General features: G+C 38.9%; 7 protein-coding genes across 7 annotated transcripts; 3 read left to right on the forward strand and 4 right to left on the reverse strand.

Moving 5' to 3' along the window:
- Positions 1–938: 938 nt before the first annotated feature.
- On the forward strand, positions 939–3851 carry PTP2 (tyrosine protein phosphatase PTP2; the record flags this gene model as incomplete). The annotated part of the gene is made up of 1 exon (XM_037289831.1): positions 939–3851. One exon carries the CDS (start codon positions 939–941, stop codon positions 3849–3851), a length of 2913 nt encoding a protein of 970 aa, XP_037145726.1.
- A 232-nt stretch (positions 3852–4083) lies between these two features.
- Positions 4084–7176, reverse strand: KAP120 (karyopherin KAP120; the record flags this gene model as incomplete). The annotated part of the gene is made up of 1 exon (XM_037289832.1): positions 4084–7176. One exon carries the CDS (start codon positions 7174–7176, stop codon positions 4084–4086), a length of 3093 nt encoding a protein of 1030 aa, XP_037145727.1.
- Positions 7177–7509: 333 nt separating this feature from the next.
- Positions 7510–8796, reverse strand: NPT1 (nicotinate phosphoribosyltransferase; the record flags this gene model as incomplete). The annotated part of the gene is made up of 1 exon (XM_037289833.1): positions 7510–8796. The coding sequence occupies one exon, from the start codon at positions 8794–8796 to the stop codon at positions 7510–7512; it is 1287 nt and encodes a 428-aa protein (XP_037145728.1).
- A 296-nt stretch (positions 8797–9092) lies between these two features.
- Positions 9093–11735, reverse strand: NAN1 (Nan1p; the record flags this gene model as incomplete). Its single annotated transcript, XM_037289834.1, has 1 exon — positions 9093–11735. One exon carries the CDS (start codon positions 11733–11735, stop codon positions 9093–9095), a length of 2643 nt encoding a protein of 880 aa, XP_037145729.1.
- Positions 11736–12576: 841 nt separating this feature from the next.
- On the forward strand, positions 12577–12789 carry RPB10 (DNA-directed RNA polymerase core subunit RPB10; the record flags this gene model as incomplete). Its single annotated transcript, XM_037289835.1, has 1 exon — positions 12577–12789. The coding sequence occupies one exon, from the start codon at positions 12577–12579 to the stop codon at positions 12787–12789; it is 213 nt and encodes a 70-aa protein (XP_037145730.1).
- A 257-nt stretch (positions 12790–13046) lies between these two features.
- On the reverse strand, positions 13047–15698 carry MGM1 (dynamin-related GTPase MGM1; the record flags this gene model as incomplete). The annotated part of the gene is made up of 1 exon (XM_037289836.1): positions 13047–15698. One exon carries the CDS (start codon positions 15696–15698, stop codon positions 13047–13049), a length of 2652 nt encoding a protein of 883 aa, XP_037145731.1.
- Positions 15699–16271: 573 nt separating this feature from the next.
- HHO1 (histone H1) lies at positions 16272–17102 on the forward strand (the record flags this gene model as incomplete). The annotated part of the gene is made up of 1 exon (XM_037289837.1): positions 16272–17102. One exon carries the CDS (start codon positions 16272–16274, stop codon positions 17100–17102), a length of 831 nt encoding a protein of 276 aa, XP_037145732.1.
- Positions 17103–17216: the final 114 nt, after the last annotated feature.

A 17216-nucleotide genomic window follows, 5' to 3' on the forward strand; every position in this document is an offset into this window, starting at 1 on the left:
TGATGTCCCCTTCTTTTGAGAGAAGAAGCACGCCTGCAGAGACGCCTCAATGCATCGAACCCACTCTGGAAGCATAACCGGCGCGGAGAAGCACACGCCCGAGGAACCCTAGAAACGTGCGCCAGCAATCTCTTGGCAGACCGCCCGTCGCCCGTTTCCACGGCTTTCACGCCCTGTTGCCCTGCCCTGTAACCACAACACCAGGTACGTACTTGGTCAGTACCAACAGGGTATCGGTGGCACAAGTAGACGCGTCGAACGGCATGACGCGTTGGCACATCGCTGCATACGAGATGGTCTGCGATCGCTGTCCACGGAGGGTTACCCGACTGGCCAAGCGATCGGTGATATTCCGATTGTTCGTTTCTTGTTTTTGTTTGCCTTCGTTCCAGCCCTCGCCGATTCCTAAAAAAAGCCGTCAGGTACCATTTTTGGCGTGGCTGGCCGCGACTTCCGGCCTTTCTCTGTGCGTCACAAAGTTTTCTTACAGTTCCTGGTTTATGCACTCTGGCTGAAAAGTTGCAAACAGTCAAGAATTATCGCCTGGCTGCAGCTCGAAAGCTGATCACAGACCGGTTTCTAATCGTCGCATTGATGCGTTGCTAGCTTGTTCGTCTACTCTCGATAGGTTTGGGATCACGAGGATCGTCAGGACAGCTGGGGTAGCAAGAAGACCAAGGAACTCAGTGTACTCGAGAACTCACATCGTTAGGATACGTGCAAGAGTGTCGAGTGTCCGGAGATTGGATTGTAGCCCTCTGTTTGTGGTCCAGTTTTTCCAGGCTACGTTATTCGTACTTGCAGAGGAAACAGAGATAGATACAGGCAGTACGCACGGAAGTGTTACAGTGGTAGTAGTAGTTGCAGCACTGCGAGACAAACAGTTGTTCGCTATAGAAAGAGTGCATGGTAGCTTAGCAAGAACGGCGATACTCTAGATGATGCTCAACAAGGAAGCGACCGATGCCGGGACGGGTGGCGGTACGCCCAGAGGGGCCACAGACACCAGCGGGTTGAATCTCAACATATACTCCTCGACACAGGTGAGAAGGCCGATGCTGTTTTCGATGAAAACAGCACCGGCCTTCCAGATGGCGGGCGCAAGCGGGAAGGAGACGGTGGACATTAAGAAATGCAAGGACTGTGATGTGCCGGCTTTACAGATTTGTGAGAGGGTGGACGATCTGATTGTGGGGGCATGCAACAGCATGATAATCATATTCGACTTGACGACCACGGGCTCGTTGGTTTCTTCGGGCGCGGTCACGCCGAATGGGAGCGAAGCTGGCAGCGAGAACAGCAGCAGCGGCGGTGGAAACGGAAGTGCCAGTGGGAACGCGAGTGCGAATGGCAAGGGGAGTGGTCCCTGTCACAATGCAAAGGATATCTACAGGATTCATCTTTCATTGCCCAGCACTTTGGTCAAGAGACCCAAATTCCATTTTGAGAAGATACTCCATACAGTGATAGATGACTCCAAAAGGCTGAAATTGCTTAATTTGATCGACAATTGTAACAGGTTTTTGTTCTTTGACGGCACGAGTACGCTGTCCACATGTTCGCTGACGACGTTTTGGCTGATCAAGAAATTCAATGCCTTTCTACATGACAAACTGGGCAAATCAAATATTGAACTGTTCATCTTGGAGAAAATGGACACACCGTTCAGTTCATTGCAGACAACAACAACAGCCAATGCTGACACCACCGTAAAGACGATGTCGGCGGCGGCAACTGCAACTGCATTTTCGTCAATTGGCCAGTCCAGTGACTTTTTAAGTTCTGATAAAAAAACTTTTCAAGGTAAGATGAACCTAACAGTCAAAGTTTTACCGAGATCAAATGAGAAAATGTTTATTCAATCAATTAAAAAGGACACTGTCCATTATTCACCGACGTCTTTAAGAAAATTCTTCAAATTTAAAATTCCTGAAAATTTGTCACAAAATGATCCTATATTACCAAATTGGCTGAAACAATTCGCTGATAAAGATAAAAATGATGTACTTTTGCAGAAATTATTATCAAATTTTGAGTTTTTGGAGTCTCTAGAACTTGAAAGATTAGAGAGAGGTCTTACAGTAGAACAACAACGACAGCAGCAGCATGAACAGCATGAACAACAACAACAACAGCAGCAGCAGCAGCAACGTGCTTTACAAAAATCGAAATCATATCAAAAAATTTATTCGTTGTCAAATTTACAAAAAGAGTTTAGAAAGCAAAAAAAATTCAATTATAATGACAAGTGTAAATATTCATCATCATCATGTCCAACTTCACCTCGTCACGAAGTATTAGATTTGAAACTTTCAATACCGAAGGACTCAAAAAGCACTAGCATTAGCACAAACAATTTGCAGGTTCCACCCACGTTTGCGGTATATCCATCAACGAATGACGTTAATACAAACTCACCAGCATCTTCACCTCATCCTGACACAGATAGCGATTCTTTACTAACTCCAATGAATAATTATGAAATGTCAGAGGGTATCAAATCATTTTCTAAAAATAGATACTCTAATATTTTACCCTATGAACATTCAAGGGTTAAATTGCAGCCTTCACCACTTTGTGGGCCACCAAACATTAATAATATTTCATATTCATCTTCAGTAAGTGACAACTCTTCAGGCAAAAGTATAAATAATGGTACCAAAACACCGGCGGCAACAACGTTGACCTCGACCAACAATACAGCATCAGAATTAGCACCTGCACCTGCATCTGCCTTAGCATCTACATCAAAATCCGCATCACTGTCGAAACCAACATCGGAATCAACATTGATATCTGTTCCTGTTGATAACACTAAAGATACATGTGATTGTTCTAAAAATCATAAGAAAAGAAGAAACTCGTGTTCAATATCCCCGCCATCATCGGCATCATATTTTAACCAAACAATTGATTCATCATGTTTGGAACAACCCAACATCGAAACAAGCCCAGAAACCAAGGATTCTTTTGATGATTACTTCAATGCCAATTATTTAAAAATACCGCAAGTTAATGGAGATTTTGAATATATTGCAACTCAGGCTCCATTACCTTCAACAATTGACGATTTTTGGAAAGTAATAAGTACAAATGGTGTGAAAGTTATCATATCTTTAAACTCAAATGACGAATTATTCATGAGAAAATGGGACATTTATTGGAATAATAATCGCTCTAATCAAAAATACAAGATTGATATGACAGAAAGTTTTGAAAATGTTTGTGAAGTTGATGGCTGCATACTGAGAATTTTCTCTTTTTATAAAAATTCCACTCTAAACAATGTCGAAACTGCGGAAGCTAACGATATCTCAAAAACTAGTGCTCCAAGTGGTGATTATAATCCCAGCTCTTCAAAACTGACTGTGTATCAATTGCAATATACGAAATGGTTAGATTCTTGTGGTATTGTTATGAAAGATATCTTGAATCTTTATACAATCAAAAATATACTTTTGAACAATCCCAATGAGCTCATAAATGATTTAAGATCCAAAAAGACAAAACCGATATCAAAATATCATAAAGATTTATGGTTGGATGATCACAAGGATATGAAACAACCGCCGTTGTTGGTACATTGTTCAGCCGGTTGTGGAAGGACAGGTGTTTTCATTACTCTAGATTTTCTACTGAATATTTTGACATATCCAAGCAATTGTAATAACAAAATTGACGTTTGGAAAATGACTCAGGATCTAATTTTTATTACTGTAAACGAATTACGCAAACAAAGAATATCAATGGTCCAGAACTTAACACAATATATAACATGTTATGAGGCGATCCTCGAATATTTCTCTTTGAAGAAAATCGAATTCGAAATGAACAAAACGGAAAATCGATGAACTATAAATGGGTCAAAGTAGTTATCAATACGGTCAGCAATGGTTAGGGTACTAATGAATAATGTACGCTTGAAGTAGGCTTTTTTTTCAATATTTCATGTATAAATCGAGAGGAAATAACATATTTTCTCCAATTTCTCATATACACGATATTACTATTATCTCTTGTTGCCGGCTAAATTCTGTGTATTGGGGTATCTAATATCTAATTTCAGATTAATTAATATACAATTTAATTTTGCGGTGTTATGGTTAGAAAAAGTTGTAAATTTTCCATTATTTTTGGATCTACATTGTTTAGTAGATCATTATACTTAGAGCCCAAATGTTGTTCCAGAAAGCGCATGGTTTGCGCAATAAATTCTCTCAAACTTATATTATGAACCGGATCATTATTCTTTGAGAGTTCATATTCTCTAAGCTGTTCGGAGTTCAATGGATGATAGCTAATTGTTTGGGGTGTCACAACATCGTTCAGGTGATACTTTTCACAATCACCATTATTAGTTTCATTGATTTCTTCCAATATTTCGATCCACAATGATGCAATTAAAGGGAACTCTGATAAAATTGATACCAAACCCGTTCTTAGTAAACTGGAAATGCCTAAAGCATGGACTTTCCGGAATTTGGGATCATACACGTCCTTATAAGAAACAAGCCAAATGGACAAAAATCTTTGAGCAATTTGATCAAAACTCATGTTTTGATGAACAACCCTTCTTTCATTGAGTGGTAAAGAACGGTTTGTAATATCGTTTGGGAGAGATTGATAGTACACTGCAAGCGAATCCATTAAAGCTTGTGGATTAACATACGATATTCTAGAAACATTTTGTAATATTTCACCGCATTGGTAGCTCGATAGAGACTCCTCTTTAAAAATGCTGTCAAACAGACAATGCAGAACGCCATTATTATGAAAATATTGAAGTAATGGTTCCTCATAATCGGATTCATTTGATAGTATCAAAATCTCCCAAATTTCTAAAATCAAATGAAATGAATCATCTCTCAATTTTAGAAGATACTTTGATACTTGAGAAAAGATTTGCGAGAAAACCTCAAACGAAAAAAATTCTGCAGTATTCAATATTAACGAATAACTTTTAATGATTTCCAGTAAAGTAGGTAATATTTCTGTGTGAGTTTCTATTCCAAATTCTAAAAATGGTATCAGTTTATAGAATTCCTGATCGAATTTTGATTCACTGCTCGAATAGTTTTGTAAGAGAGATCCCCACAACTCGTATCCATCTTCATTCAATAATTGATAGTTAGAAGATGACGGATTACATGCGTCTGCAACCACTGCTAAAGAGATGGACCAGGTAAGATATGATTGAGGACCTAGAGAAGTCACAAGGTTCCTAAGTAACCTGAGTAATGCATTGGAAAGAATAGCCTCTGTAGGATTGGTGGTGGATATTTCCCACAAATTTGGTACAAGCTGAAGAATTTCTAGCAAGACATCTTTATCAATCAGCGGCTTGGTTTGAATGATAATGTCACTTAACGTATTCAAAATATACATTCTTGTTTCAGTCAAACACACGGATGGTAGCAGCTTCTTCGGTAAAATGTTGACTATCTTATTCAAAAAAGGTTCAAAAGTTCCCTTGTTAAAATTCCAATCATCAATCATGGTCCTTAAAGATTTCACGCATGTCAGTAGCACAACCTTGTCCTCTTCTTTGAGTAATAAATCAGAGAAAAATTGATAACAGAGTTGCTTGCTTTCTTCAGAGCATTTAATGCTACTCCATTCATTTATAATTAGGCAAACCCTCCTCTGAACAATCTTCATTTGATCTTTAGGTTTATCTTGTGCAGTTGCCTCTGGTAAAAAAACTTGTACTAATAATGTATCAAAATCTACCATGTCACTTACAGCCGCGGCACTAAGTTCAAAGCTTGAATAAATGGCGTCCTTCATCAAAAAATCTTCTAGCGAATTTGACAAATGCGCAGCCTCATTCTCAATTTTATTCAGCAGATATGGAACTAAGAATGTGGGAAAGGTGTTGATCAAATCTTGAAAAAAGTTTTCGGCACAAGGTCTTATTTGATATTCATAGCTCGTAGACATTTGTTCATTGATCCACTCCTCCGGGTCCATAAACCAATTTTCTAGTTCTGAAGGACGTAATTTCAAGTACCATTTCATCAAAGTGTCAACTAAATTTTTTATCAACTGCTCGTTTAAAAATTCAGAGTTAATTCTTGCGATGGATGCATCAATGGCTGCTTTATCGCTTCTAGCTTTCAGAGTTATAGCACCTTTTTTATTCAAAAAGTTGATAACCCTCTTCAATATCAGAAATCCTCTAATTGCAGTTTGCTCCCAAAAATCGCCGTTCAGATCTGAGTTTTCGCTATAAACATCAGCAGCCTTCTCGAATAAAAGTTTTGTGTAGGTAATCAAGATCTGTGTAGAACATGGTAATAAAATGAAATTTGCAGGTGCTCCGATAATCAAGTTATAATAAAGCTTCCCGTAACATCTGATGAACTTTTCGTAGATATCGAACTCCTTAAACTTCTGTTGATTCGATATTAACAGCTGAAAGTGAGTGACTGCTACATTCATGAACTCACAAACCGTTTCGTCCGCATAGGGACGTTCATAGCCTTCTGTAGTAATTCTTCTTAAAACCTTAAGTGCAAGATACGAAACTTGAAATTTTGTAAAATCTTTAGCATGAGCATGTGGAGATGTTGTCCACTCTTCGAAAGACTTAATGTATATTCGAACAATGAGCGGGAATATCAATGGAACCTTACTCTGCATCGCGGGTTTGCATCTGCCTATTCTCGCAGCACCTAAAACTTTGATAATTTGGTTTATGTGAGTAAGAATGTTGTAAACTTTGACGGTGTCGCTCAAAATTACCTCGTTGTTCAACAACTGTTCGAGTTGCTCAAATAGATTCGGCCAGTCTGCTGGAAAGTCCAGACGGGAAATCTTAGCAGTGGCCTGTGCATTTTGTATGCATAGTTGATTGTTCTGTTCAGTTATCGAGTTAAACAGCCTCTCTCTAATTGAAGCCTTTTCATCCTTATTTATTGCATTTATTCTTGTAGCTCTCCAAAACTTTTCTACACCATTCTTAAATTGAATAACTGCGAGCCATCTAATTTGTAATGAGTTTGAGAGATCAAGGTATATCGATTGTAACAAATAATGAAATCCTGAATGCACGCACCAGTCTTTTAATTGTTGTTCTGCAGCTTTCTGAACCTGAGATCCAATGTGTTGAGGGTTGCTCGCTTGTTCTAACGTCTCCACAAGATTCTTCTCACTCAATGAAGCAAGGTCTGCCATTTTTATTTGTTCTCGCCAGTCAAATCCTTCACCTCAGGCCTCGTAATGGAAAACACGTTAGAGCACAGAATATGTGAACACCTGCATAAAAGTAGCTCGAGAAACCGAAATAGTCTTAATACACAAGAACTATTCTTTGTTTTATGAGCATCCTTCCCTATACTCGATGAGAAGAATCCCGAAGTGAAAAAAAAAAAGATCCGGGTAGCGTACTATAAAAGCACTATAGACAGTCATATAAAGGACTCAGTGGCTTGATTGCAGATTCAAAGAGACTTTTAGGTCCAATCAAGATCGAATCAGCACCCAAGCTTATATATACGCATGGGATCATTAAGCACTCCATCTATGGGCTTCATTATCACCAGACCACTTTTTTTCAACATATCCTAACTCTTGCTTAACTCTCTCAACAGTTTCGGGATCACCCATGTTTTTGCCTAAATTATCGGATATTTTGATCGCATGATTACCGTTAATTTCTAACAGCTTTATAACGATATTCATGGGCTCGCTTTTAATTGTACGTTCCGATTTTCTTTGGAAATCATTTGTGAAATTTGTACCGATTCCAAATGTTGCCAGAAGTCCGTATTCTCGAGCAACATGAGCGTAGTCTATAGCTTTCTCGACGTTCAAAGAGTCAGAGTAGCAAATTATCTTTGAAAACTTTGGCAACCTTAAGACATCATAGTAGTGATGAGCAATCTTTTTCGTATACTCAACTGGATCTCCAGAATCCTGCCTTACACCAACATAAGCATTTGAATATGGTGGATGAAATGATTTCAGGAAATCGTCAGTACCAAACGTATCGGTAAGTGCCAAACCAGCATTTTCTGGACCAAATGTTTTGATCCAATAATCCATAGCATTCTTGTTAGCGTTAATGTAATCGTTGGTGATGGCAGCAATCCCCATAACCCATTCATGCGCCACTGTGCCTATAGGTTTTACGTTGAATTCCTTCGCAAAGTGCACGTTGGACGTACCAAGTAGTAATTTAGTATAAACATCGGGGTTTTCAGCAACAGCTTTCACGATCCCTTGCATGACAAGATCTTGTGTTTTTTTAGATCTGCGACGTCTAGTACCAAATTCACTAAATTTAATACTATTTTCGAATAATTTCTTTGCCTTTGCTTGTGCTTTCTCCAATTGGCCTTCATACTCCCAATCGACATCGACGAATTTGAAATATGATTCAGAAATCAAGGCCAGTAACGGAATTTCATAAAGGATAGTATCTACCCATTTACCCTGGACCAAGACGTTCAAGTTGTACTGGTCTTCTTTACCTGCGACTTTCTCAGCAGTGACAGAAAGTTGTCTTTCAGGGTATAATTTAAAGTGCTTGATAAAGTCCAAGTAGTCCTGGGGCAATGAGGGGATCTGTTTCCTCAAGTATTCAATTTCTTCCTCGGTGAATTTAAGCTGACCTAGATATCCAAACTGCTGTTTCAACCATTCAATGGCTTCAGCATTCAAATTCAGCTGTGCGGATCTATTCGTATACTTGTACACAACTTCAATATCTGCAAAGCTTGAGAATACAGCAGCGTGCATTGTCAACTTGTATAAGTCAGTGTCCAAAAAAGAAGTAATAACCGAATCAGTCATTTCAAATTAATAATCGACACCTAGAGGACCTTCTATCTCACAAAAATATGTTGCAATTATGACTGCTAAGCAGACAGTAACTTTTAAACTATGTTCGTACTGGAAGTAGACCAAACAATCTAGCCAAGTGGTGCTATGTGTATCATTTATATTTACCTTCGAATTATCTTAAAATTATACCTGATATCGATGTTTTTTCAGGGCGACAAAGACTCAGTCAAGCGACAGAAAAAAAACATGATTCGAAGGATTGATAAGAGGTATTTTCCTGACGTTATATATTATATATCAAATGATTATGTGATTACTTTCATAACTCTATCAAATAAAGTATCCATTTGCACGTTTTGAATGTTTTCAAACATGTTTGTGAAACTGTTCATATTTATCAGTTTTTCATTCTTGTTGCCGTTAATGAGTTCCAACGTCAGGTCATCTTCTTGATCATGATCTATGACACCTTCCGTGAGTTTAGAGGAAGACAGCTTCAAAAGTTGCTGCTTGAAATCCTGATGGCCTGGTTGTAGATTATTGAGTAGTATGTCTTTGTCGACTTCATCCAACATTTCTGTGTTGATGGTTGTACCCACAACACCGAGGCGACTGCCTATGTCGACGAATATGAAATCTGTGTCATGGTTCCAACCAATCCATGCGATATATTCTTCGTGAGTAAAAATTCCGAGTTTCTCTGAAAGATCAGCATTAAAAATTACAATGCGCGCTTTGTAGCCCATGGAAAGCTTTAGATTACTATCCTCGTATTGTTGATTTATAACTAAAGCAACTCGTCCGGTCTTTTCATCGCAAGCAATCAGTCTATCAAGATGACCTTTTTTATAAACGCCATTCACATAAGGGAATAGATCAAAGCTGTTCACCATTTGACCTTGTAAAATATTGATTGTATTCAATGTCGTTCGTGTAGCAACTATTAAATTTGTATTGTTTATGACCTTGATTGCCTGGATTTCTGAGTCAAGATTGAACTCATTGATAGTATCTATGTTACCTGAGCCTTCAAAAGGTGCAAATGTATCAAAATCTATGGTGAGAAGCTTTTCATCAAATCCATGAAATATTAAGCTTCCGTCTTGTGACCAAGCCAAAGAAACAGAGTTACTGAAATGATTGAAATTTGGCAAGGATAACTTGACCAAACACCAATTATTTTCATTTTCTTGAAATGACCAATATTTCAGTCCGCCAGCATTATCTGCGGTTAAGAATCCCTTAGAACCGTTTATGGCATGTGGTGCAGGTAAAATACTTGTTACAGGAACACCGGTACTGTGAGGATTAATGACCTTAGTCTTGAGAGTCCAATTGACATCATTATCTTCTTGAGACCAAAATTTCAAAGTGTGTAGTAGATCCTTAGATGAAAGTAGGTCTTCAGGTGGATATTCAACTTCGTAAGTGATCATCCATTTTCCGTTCTTAGTAAATTTAACATTAACTACTTCAGGATCCTTGATGTTTAACTCGAATCTAACTTTACCCATAGAATTGTTGATACCAGAAGTCATATATTGATATGAAACTTGCTCATTTTTATAGAAATCATACATCTGCATAGCAGATATGTGGGGGAAATAAATATGCTTTGACAGTGGGTTTATTTCAGCACATGTGGTATAGTCTTGCCTCTTACTTTTCAATAGTTTTTTCTTGTGTTTCTTTTTCGAATTATTAACTGCTGACACTGTTGTTGATGCTTTTGATGAAATTGCAGAAAATGGCTGTACCGTATTTTTTACAACACTATTGAAAACAGGTAATGGACCATTTATTGACACCCTCGATGTAAGGTCTCCTGAATTTAGCAGCAATAATTGAAAGTCAGAACTTGAAAAATTTTCAGTCATTTGTAATGCGATGGAATAATATTTGTCATTTCCTAAAGGTTGACAGTCAACTATAACACCGTTCAACCGGGGTAAAAACTGCTGCAAATTCGTTGATAGCTGCCAAAAACTTAAAACTTTTTCCCAACCACCCGACAGCAGATACGTACCATCTTGTGTAAAAGATAATGATAAAACAGAATCTATATGCCACTTGAGTACTCTAGTTTGAAGGTCCTCCAATGTCACGACCGTTATCACACCAGATGCAAAGCCTAAAGCTAACTGTGAACCATCCGAATCCAAAGCCATAGATGTTATATATCTTGAATTATTTGATGATGTCGACGAGGGATCTTGTGAGGTTAATATTGACTGGAAATCGAATTCCTTTGGTAATGCTGAGGTTTTCTCGAAAACAGACATTATCATAAACTGCTTCCGTTTCTCTTTGTAATACAGGAATGCCAATAACTTGTCGTTTTGAGACCAACTCGATAATATCACACTTTCAACAACTTGTTCGAGTGCTATCTTCATCTCTTCTTTTGGTCTCAAACTGTATAACCTATAAGTATATTGAGAGCCGAACGAAAATGTTGGCTCTGCGGTCAGAATTTTGAACTCCTTGCTATCACTGGTGTCACTCGTTTTTGATCCGAAGACCTTACAGATCGTTTCATTTTCAGCCAGCTTAATGTTCAAGTACTTTGGTGAGTCTATTAATTTACCTCTATAGTTAAGCACAATCACACTTCCATCATTAGTGAAAACGGTGATTTTTCTATCATCATCACTGTCTTGGCTCGTAATATCTCCGATGCTTATGTGCGCTATGCAAGTATCATCATTTGCAAAAATCTTCGACAAGATCCCGTTATTGCCAAATTTTAACGTCTTGATGCACTGCCTCGTTTCCACCGAGTAAACTTTGATCTGATTATTGAAAGGAATAATATATCCAAGTTCATCTGGCGTTAGGCACGCTTGACTTTTGTTGCAGCAGGAAGTATTCCCACCTCTTGGAAGAATGGGCCTTCCACCAGAGACCACCGAAAGTTTGTACTTTTGGTATACACCTGATTGCGTCATTTGGCTTTTGCACAAATCCACACGCAAAATCAACAATCAATGATCTTATACAGATGACTACACATTTGATTAACTCTAGCTAACAGTTCAAGCCCGATCTCTTTTAAGCTCATCTCATCGCTATTAGAAAAATTTTTCAAGTTATCATAAATAACGACAAAGAATCTGCTGACACTTAGCGACTGAAGATGACAGTAATTCAAGTTACGGCAAAATAATGTCAAGAAAAATTGAGCGTTTCGTCTAATGGATTTGGGAAGGTAGCAGACTCTTATGTTGACATTTAGCTACTTTCGTATGAATCCATTCGGTTGAAGCAACAGGTCAGTGTCTTGGAATTATCCGCAAAATACGAGGAGGACTGCAGAGAGAGTAAAGGAAAGATAAAACCTGTCGAGGTTTCTGAGCAGCAAATGTCACTGTTTTGTTGAAAACAGCACCATTTTGTAAATCTCATCTCGGGTTTTCAAATCGTAAAGAAAAATGAGAGAAAGCAGTAAATTAGACCTCAAGTGCCCACTTTACATAGAAGATTTCAGTTCGAAACATGCACGCCTGGTACGTACTCTGGTCGACTATAGATAGCTCAAGCATCAGAGCACCGAACTTTTGTTGTGAATTGATTGGAGTATCATTCAAGTAATTCTGACGTACAATATGATAACCCATAAATTTTTTTTGTTTTTTTTTTTTCTTAACACTTGCTGAATATGAAAATATTCAAAAGCTTATGATCATCATCACCTTCTGGATTATATAGTTTGGGTGCAGCAGTAGACGCTGAAAAAACTGGATCGTAGACTTTTGGTAAATACACGAGACTCTGGTATAGTGACGGAAGATGATTGTTCCTGTTAGATGTTTCTCGTGCGGCAAAGTTGTTGGTGACAAGTGGGAGAGTTACCTAACCATGTTGCAAGAGGATGAGTTGGATGAAGGTACAGCTCTAACAAAGTTGGGTTTGAAAAGATACTGCTGTAGAAGAATGATCCTCACACACGTTGACCTGATTGAGAAGTTTTTGAGATACAACCCATTGGAAAGAAGGGATTGAGCAGATGATAAAAACATTGCATTTCATTGTATAGCATATAGCACTCACGTGTATGGAAGGTGGAGATTCAGGTTGGCGTTCAAGCTGGCAGAGCACATCAAAAGCTGCTGGACAATGTTTCAATAAAGATGACTGAAAACCAAAAAAAAAAAGAATTTGAGTGCCTCTAGGCTTAGGTATCTGTATTCGCTTATATACATGATTAACAAAGGTAATACCAACATTTTGGGAGTGAAGTGACATAATCAAGCTGTCATCTACTTTTTCTTGGCTAAATTTTTGTAGCTTTTCTTGAAGACAAGTATTGCATCTATTTTCTCCAGTGCTAGATCTAAGAGGTCTTTGCGTTTTTGAAGTTCGATGTGTCTTGCGATCTTTGGGTCTTCCTTCGCGAACATTTCAACTTGTTCATCACTTAAAATGTTCAATTTTCTATCCAGTTCGATTGGAAAGTTGTAGAAGAAATCACTCAGCAGTTCAACATTTAGGAATAATACTGCTGTAGATGTTAGTTTATCACTTACCGCATTCAGAAATATTTCAGGACAGTGATCCTTTTCGTTGACGGAATGGCATTTATTCTTCAGCAATTTCATTCTGAAAGATAAGACTTGTAGTCTTTTATTGAGGAATACTGCTTCTGAGCCTCTTTCAAGCAATAGTTTAGACATTCCAAGAGTTTCCTTTTTCGTTGGATCTTGCTGCAAGTATCCCATTACCTGCTGTAGCTTTCTGCCACCAATGGCGTTCTTTATCGCTTGATATCTTTCATTACACTGTCGTGTTTCTTCCTTCATGAGCATGATTGCATGCTCCCGAGCAATATTCCAATCTCTTGAATCTAAATCTATCTCATATTTAAATGGCTTGATACAATTTTCTACCTGATCCGCTGTGGCATAGTATTTGGTATTAAGAACATTTACTGCTGTATTCGTGACTAGCTCCTTTATTAGATCATGATTCCTCAACTGTGTCTCTTGTAAAATATTCTCGAGCTCTTTTAGAATAGCATTTGTAACCAACATAGTTGATAATCTACCAACACCAATTTTCGTTAAACTTGAAGATGCCAGTTCTAATTTTTTATGCCAATATAAAATCTCCTCATCGCTACTCATCTTTGATGACAATTCTTGTAAATTTTCATCTTTCCAATATCTTGTAGCTAGAAAATCTAAAACTTTTTGATCTAAATCTGCCTTCAAAATAGATTTTAATTCATTTCTATTGAATTTTTCCTGAAATTCTTTGATGCCTAATTTGAGTACGTCTATGTTATTCAGCAAATATGATTTCGGGGTCAATTGACGATCGTTAAATTCAACCTTGAAAAGGTATGAAGTGTCATCCAATTCTTGTTGAATCAACATAGAGGTTGGTTCTAAAGCATTTGACATTGATATTTCTAAAATTTTAATAAGTTTTTCTCTAAGCCTTTTAGTTGAAACCTCACAATTTGTGAAAACCTGCTTATTTTCCTTAAAGAAGTCTTTTTCAAACTGCCTTGTCTTAATTTGCTCAGGTTCCAGATCTGATGAAGAATGTTTTGCAGAAGTTGTACCTTCCAAGTTAACATCCCTACCAAAAAGACCAACGTGAACTTTGCTTGTCCTTGGGGCTCTAGTTATTACACCCACATAGCCCATTTTTAAAGGATATTTTCTATTAGTTAGTATACCACGAGCAACTTCGGGCGATACCAAATCTAATTTTGTAATGACACCTATTGTTCTCAAGCCCTGAGGATCAGCATTCTTAGCTGCCCTTAGAGCTGAACTATTTGCCAAATCTACATCTGCAGCTGATATTGCCAATATAATATTTGGTTCGTTCAAGTATTTGTCACATAAATTTTTGATCTTGCTCTTCAATTCAAAAGGCTGATCAGCAGCTTCTACTTGAATGTAACCTGGGAGATCTACCAAAGACAAATCAGGGACTCGGGAAGACTTGATTGTTAGTTGAATAGGATCTTCAGATACAGCTTCTGTTGATGGAACCGCCATATTCAGCTCCATCAACAATCTTTTGACTTCTTTGAAGTTTTTCAAGTTGTACATTCTCAGAGCTGGGAAATCAGCTGTGACATCCGCAGAGTTAGGAGTGTTGACCAAAGTTAATTCAATCGGTCTTCTCGTTACCATATTCGATCCCTTAGGCAGAAATTCTTTGCCAACGATCGATTCCAAAACAGAGGACTTCCCCGAAGACTGGGAACCTATGACAACAATTGAAGGAAGCGTCAGATGTGCCGATGCAGAATCTATCTTGTTCAAGATCGACCTGATCTCTATCATTTGCTTGGTCAGGTTTAGCATTTCGTCCTGTGTATTATCTTCGTCCAAGTTGTCGTCCTCTTCTTCGTCATCATCACTCTCCCTTTTATCATCATTTGAAGAGATGAGAAGTGCTGCTGCGCCTGCTGAATCTCCATCGCCGTTGTTATTGTTATTATTTTGGCCATACTCGTTTTCATTTGGAAAGAGGCCCGATAGCTTGTCCCTGAAGTTGCCCCATTTATCCTGGGCGTAGCTATTCGCCTTTTCCATCTTATAGGCGAGATAGCTCCCAGCTGCTGCCATACCACCGCCCACATATGCGGGGAACTTTATCGCCCTTGCAATTATGTTAGGGAATATGTTGATGAATCTCTTGGAGGTATAATTCAGGCCCTGGAACAGTCTGAACTGGAAGGGATGTGCCCTCGCATACGAGTGATAGTGCAGCCTGTTCACTACGGTTGTTGGGTATCCCGTAAGATACCCTGCCACACGACCGTGCGCACTCGTCGATCTGCTTCTTCTTCCCGCAAGAGCGAGCAGTCGTGAGCCGGAAGCCCGCATCCCAGTCGTACCTAATAGACTTGTCCGAAGACCTATATATAGTCCACCAGAAGAAAGTCTCATTAGCCGATTAGATTATCCGCTGTCTGCTAAGCAAGCTGGCCGATATCTGACCCCTTTCCCTTAAACTTGTGCTACATCATCTCATCACTTGCTCAGGTCTGGAGGGCAATCATCAATATTACTATCAATTGCTGTCATTACATACGCTATCACTTTGGACGTTATTTCAGGACGCGCGACGCGAAAAAACGAAAAAAAAACAAAAAACGAAAAGCGAAAAAAAATGAAAATCCGGTATCCCTTTTTCTGCAACATATGCGATGTGGGGAGATCAAACAGCAGGAAGGGCTGCTGGACTCTGATATCGGCAAAGATGGTGGTTAATCACGATAAGTAAAATAAAGATCGCGTCAAATAAGCTCATGTCGTCCTTTTCTGTTTACTAGTATTCTAAATCGCACTGTTTCCTTGTTTTCTTGTTGTGATCTGTTTTGTTCTGTTCTATTTTGTTCTGTTTTGTTCTGTTTTGTTCAAATATAAGATATCGTCAACACGAAAGTAATAGTTTGTTTATCTCGGTATCACTTTTATTTAGAACAGGAAAAGCGTTTATCGAATCTGTATAGGAGTACTATGGCCCCCAAGAAATCTGCCATCAAGAGTAAAAAAACCGGTAAGGGCGTTGCAAAAGCCAACGCTAAAGCTGTCGCAAAGCCGCCCGCTAAAGCACCTGTCAAGGCAACTGCCAAGGCACCTGTTAAGACTGCGGGCAAGCATCCAGTTGTGAAGGCCAAGGGTAAGATGTCTATCGGCGTCAAGAAAGAGGAGTCGGAAGCCTCCAAAAGCTATAAGGAGTTGATAACGGAGGCGCTGTTGGCGTTAAAGGAGCGCAAGGGCTCGAGCCGTCCAGCGTTGAAGAAGTACATCAAGGATAAGTATCCGAAGATTGGAAGCTCTACGAATTTTGACCTGTATTTCAACAACGCTATAAAGAAGGGAGTTGAAACTAAAGACTTTGACCAGCCAAGGGGGCCATCCGGCACGCTCAAACTTGTGAAAAAATCTGCAGCACCTGCAGCGGGAACTGCGGGAACGCCATCACCCTCTGCTAATACCGCGACCGCCGCCAATGGTAAGTCTGCCAATGGCGTTAAGAAAACTCATGAAAAGGTGAAGCAAGCCAAAAAAGCACCATCTCCAATTGCTAATCCTACCTACAGGGATATGATTCTTGCAGGGCTTTTGAAATTGAACGACGGGAAGGGGTCAAGCCGCATAGCTTTGAAAAAGTTCGTGAAAGATCAATTTTTCCCTTCTTCAAAGGCTACTTCCAATTTCGATCACCTGTTCAATTCGGCCATCAAGAAAGGTGTCGAAACTGGAGCGTTTGCTCAACCTAAAGGACCCTCTGGCCTCTTGAAAAAGGGAAAGGGCAAACCAATAATGCAAAAGATAACTGCTTAGAACTTAGAATAGCTCGCTTTCCGTAAAACCCATTTCTCTTACCGATAATGACCGGCCTCGATGGCTCAAATTTTGTTGTCTCCAATAGGTATTGTATCATTACTGTACAATATA

Source organism: Zygotorulaspora mrakii, chromosome 6 (genome assembly GCF_013402915.1).
Source record: "Zygotorulaspora mrakii chromosome 6, complete sequence".
Taxonomy (NCBI): domain Eukaryota; kingdom Fungi; phylum Ascomycota; class Saccharomycetes; order Saccharomycetales; family Saccharomycetaceae; genus Zygotorulaspora; species Zygotorulaspora mrakii.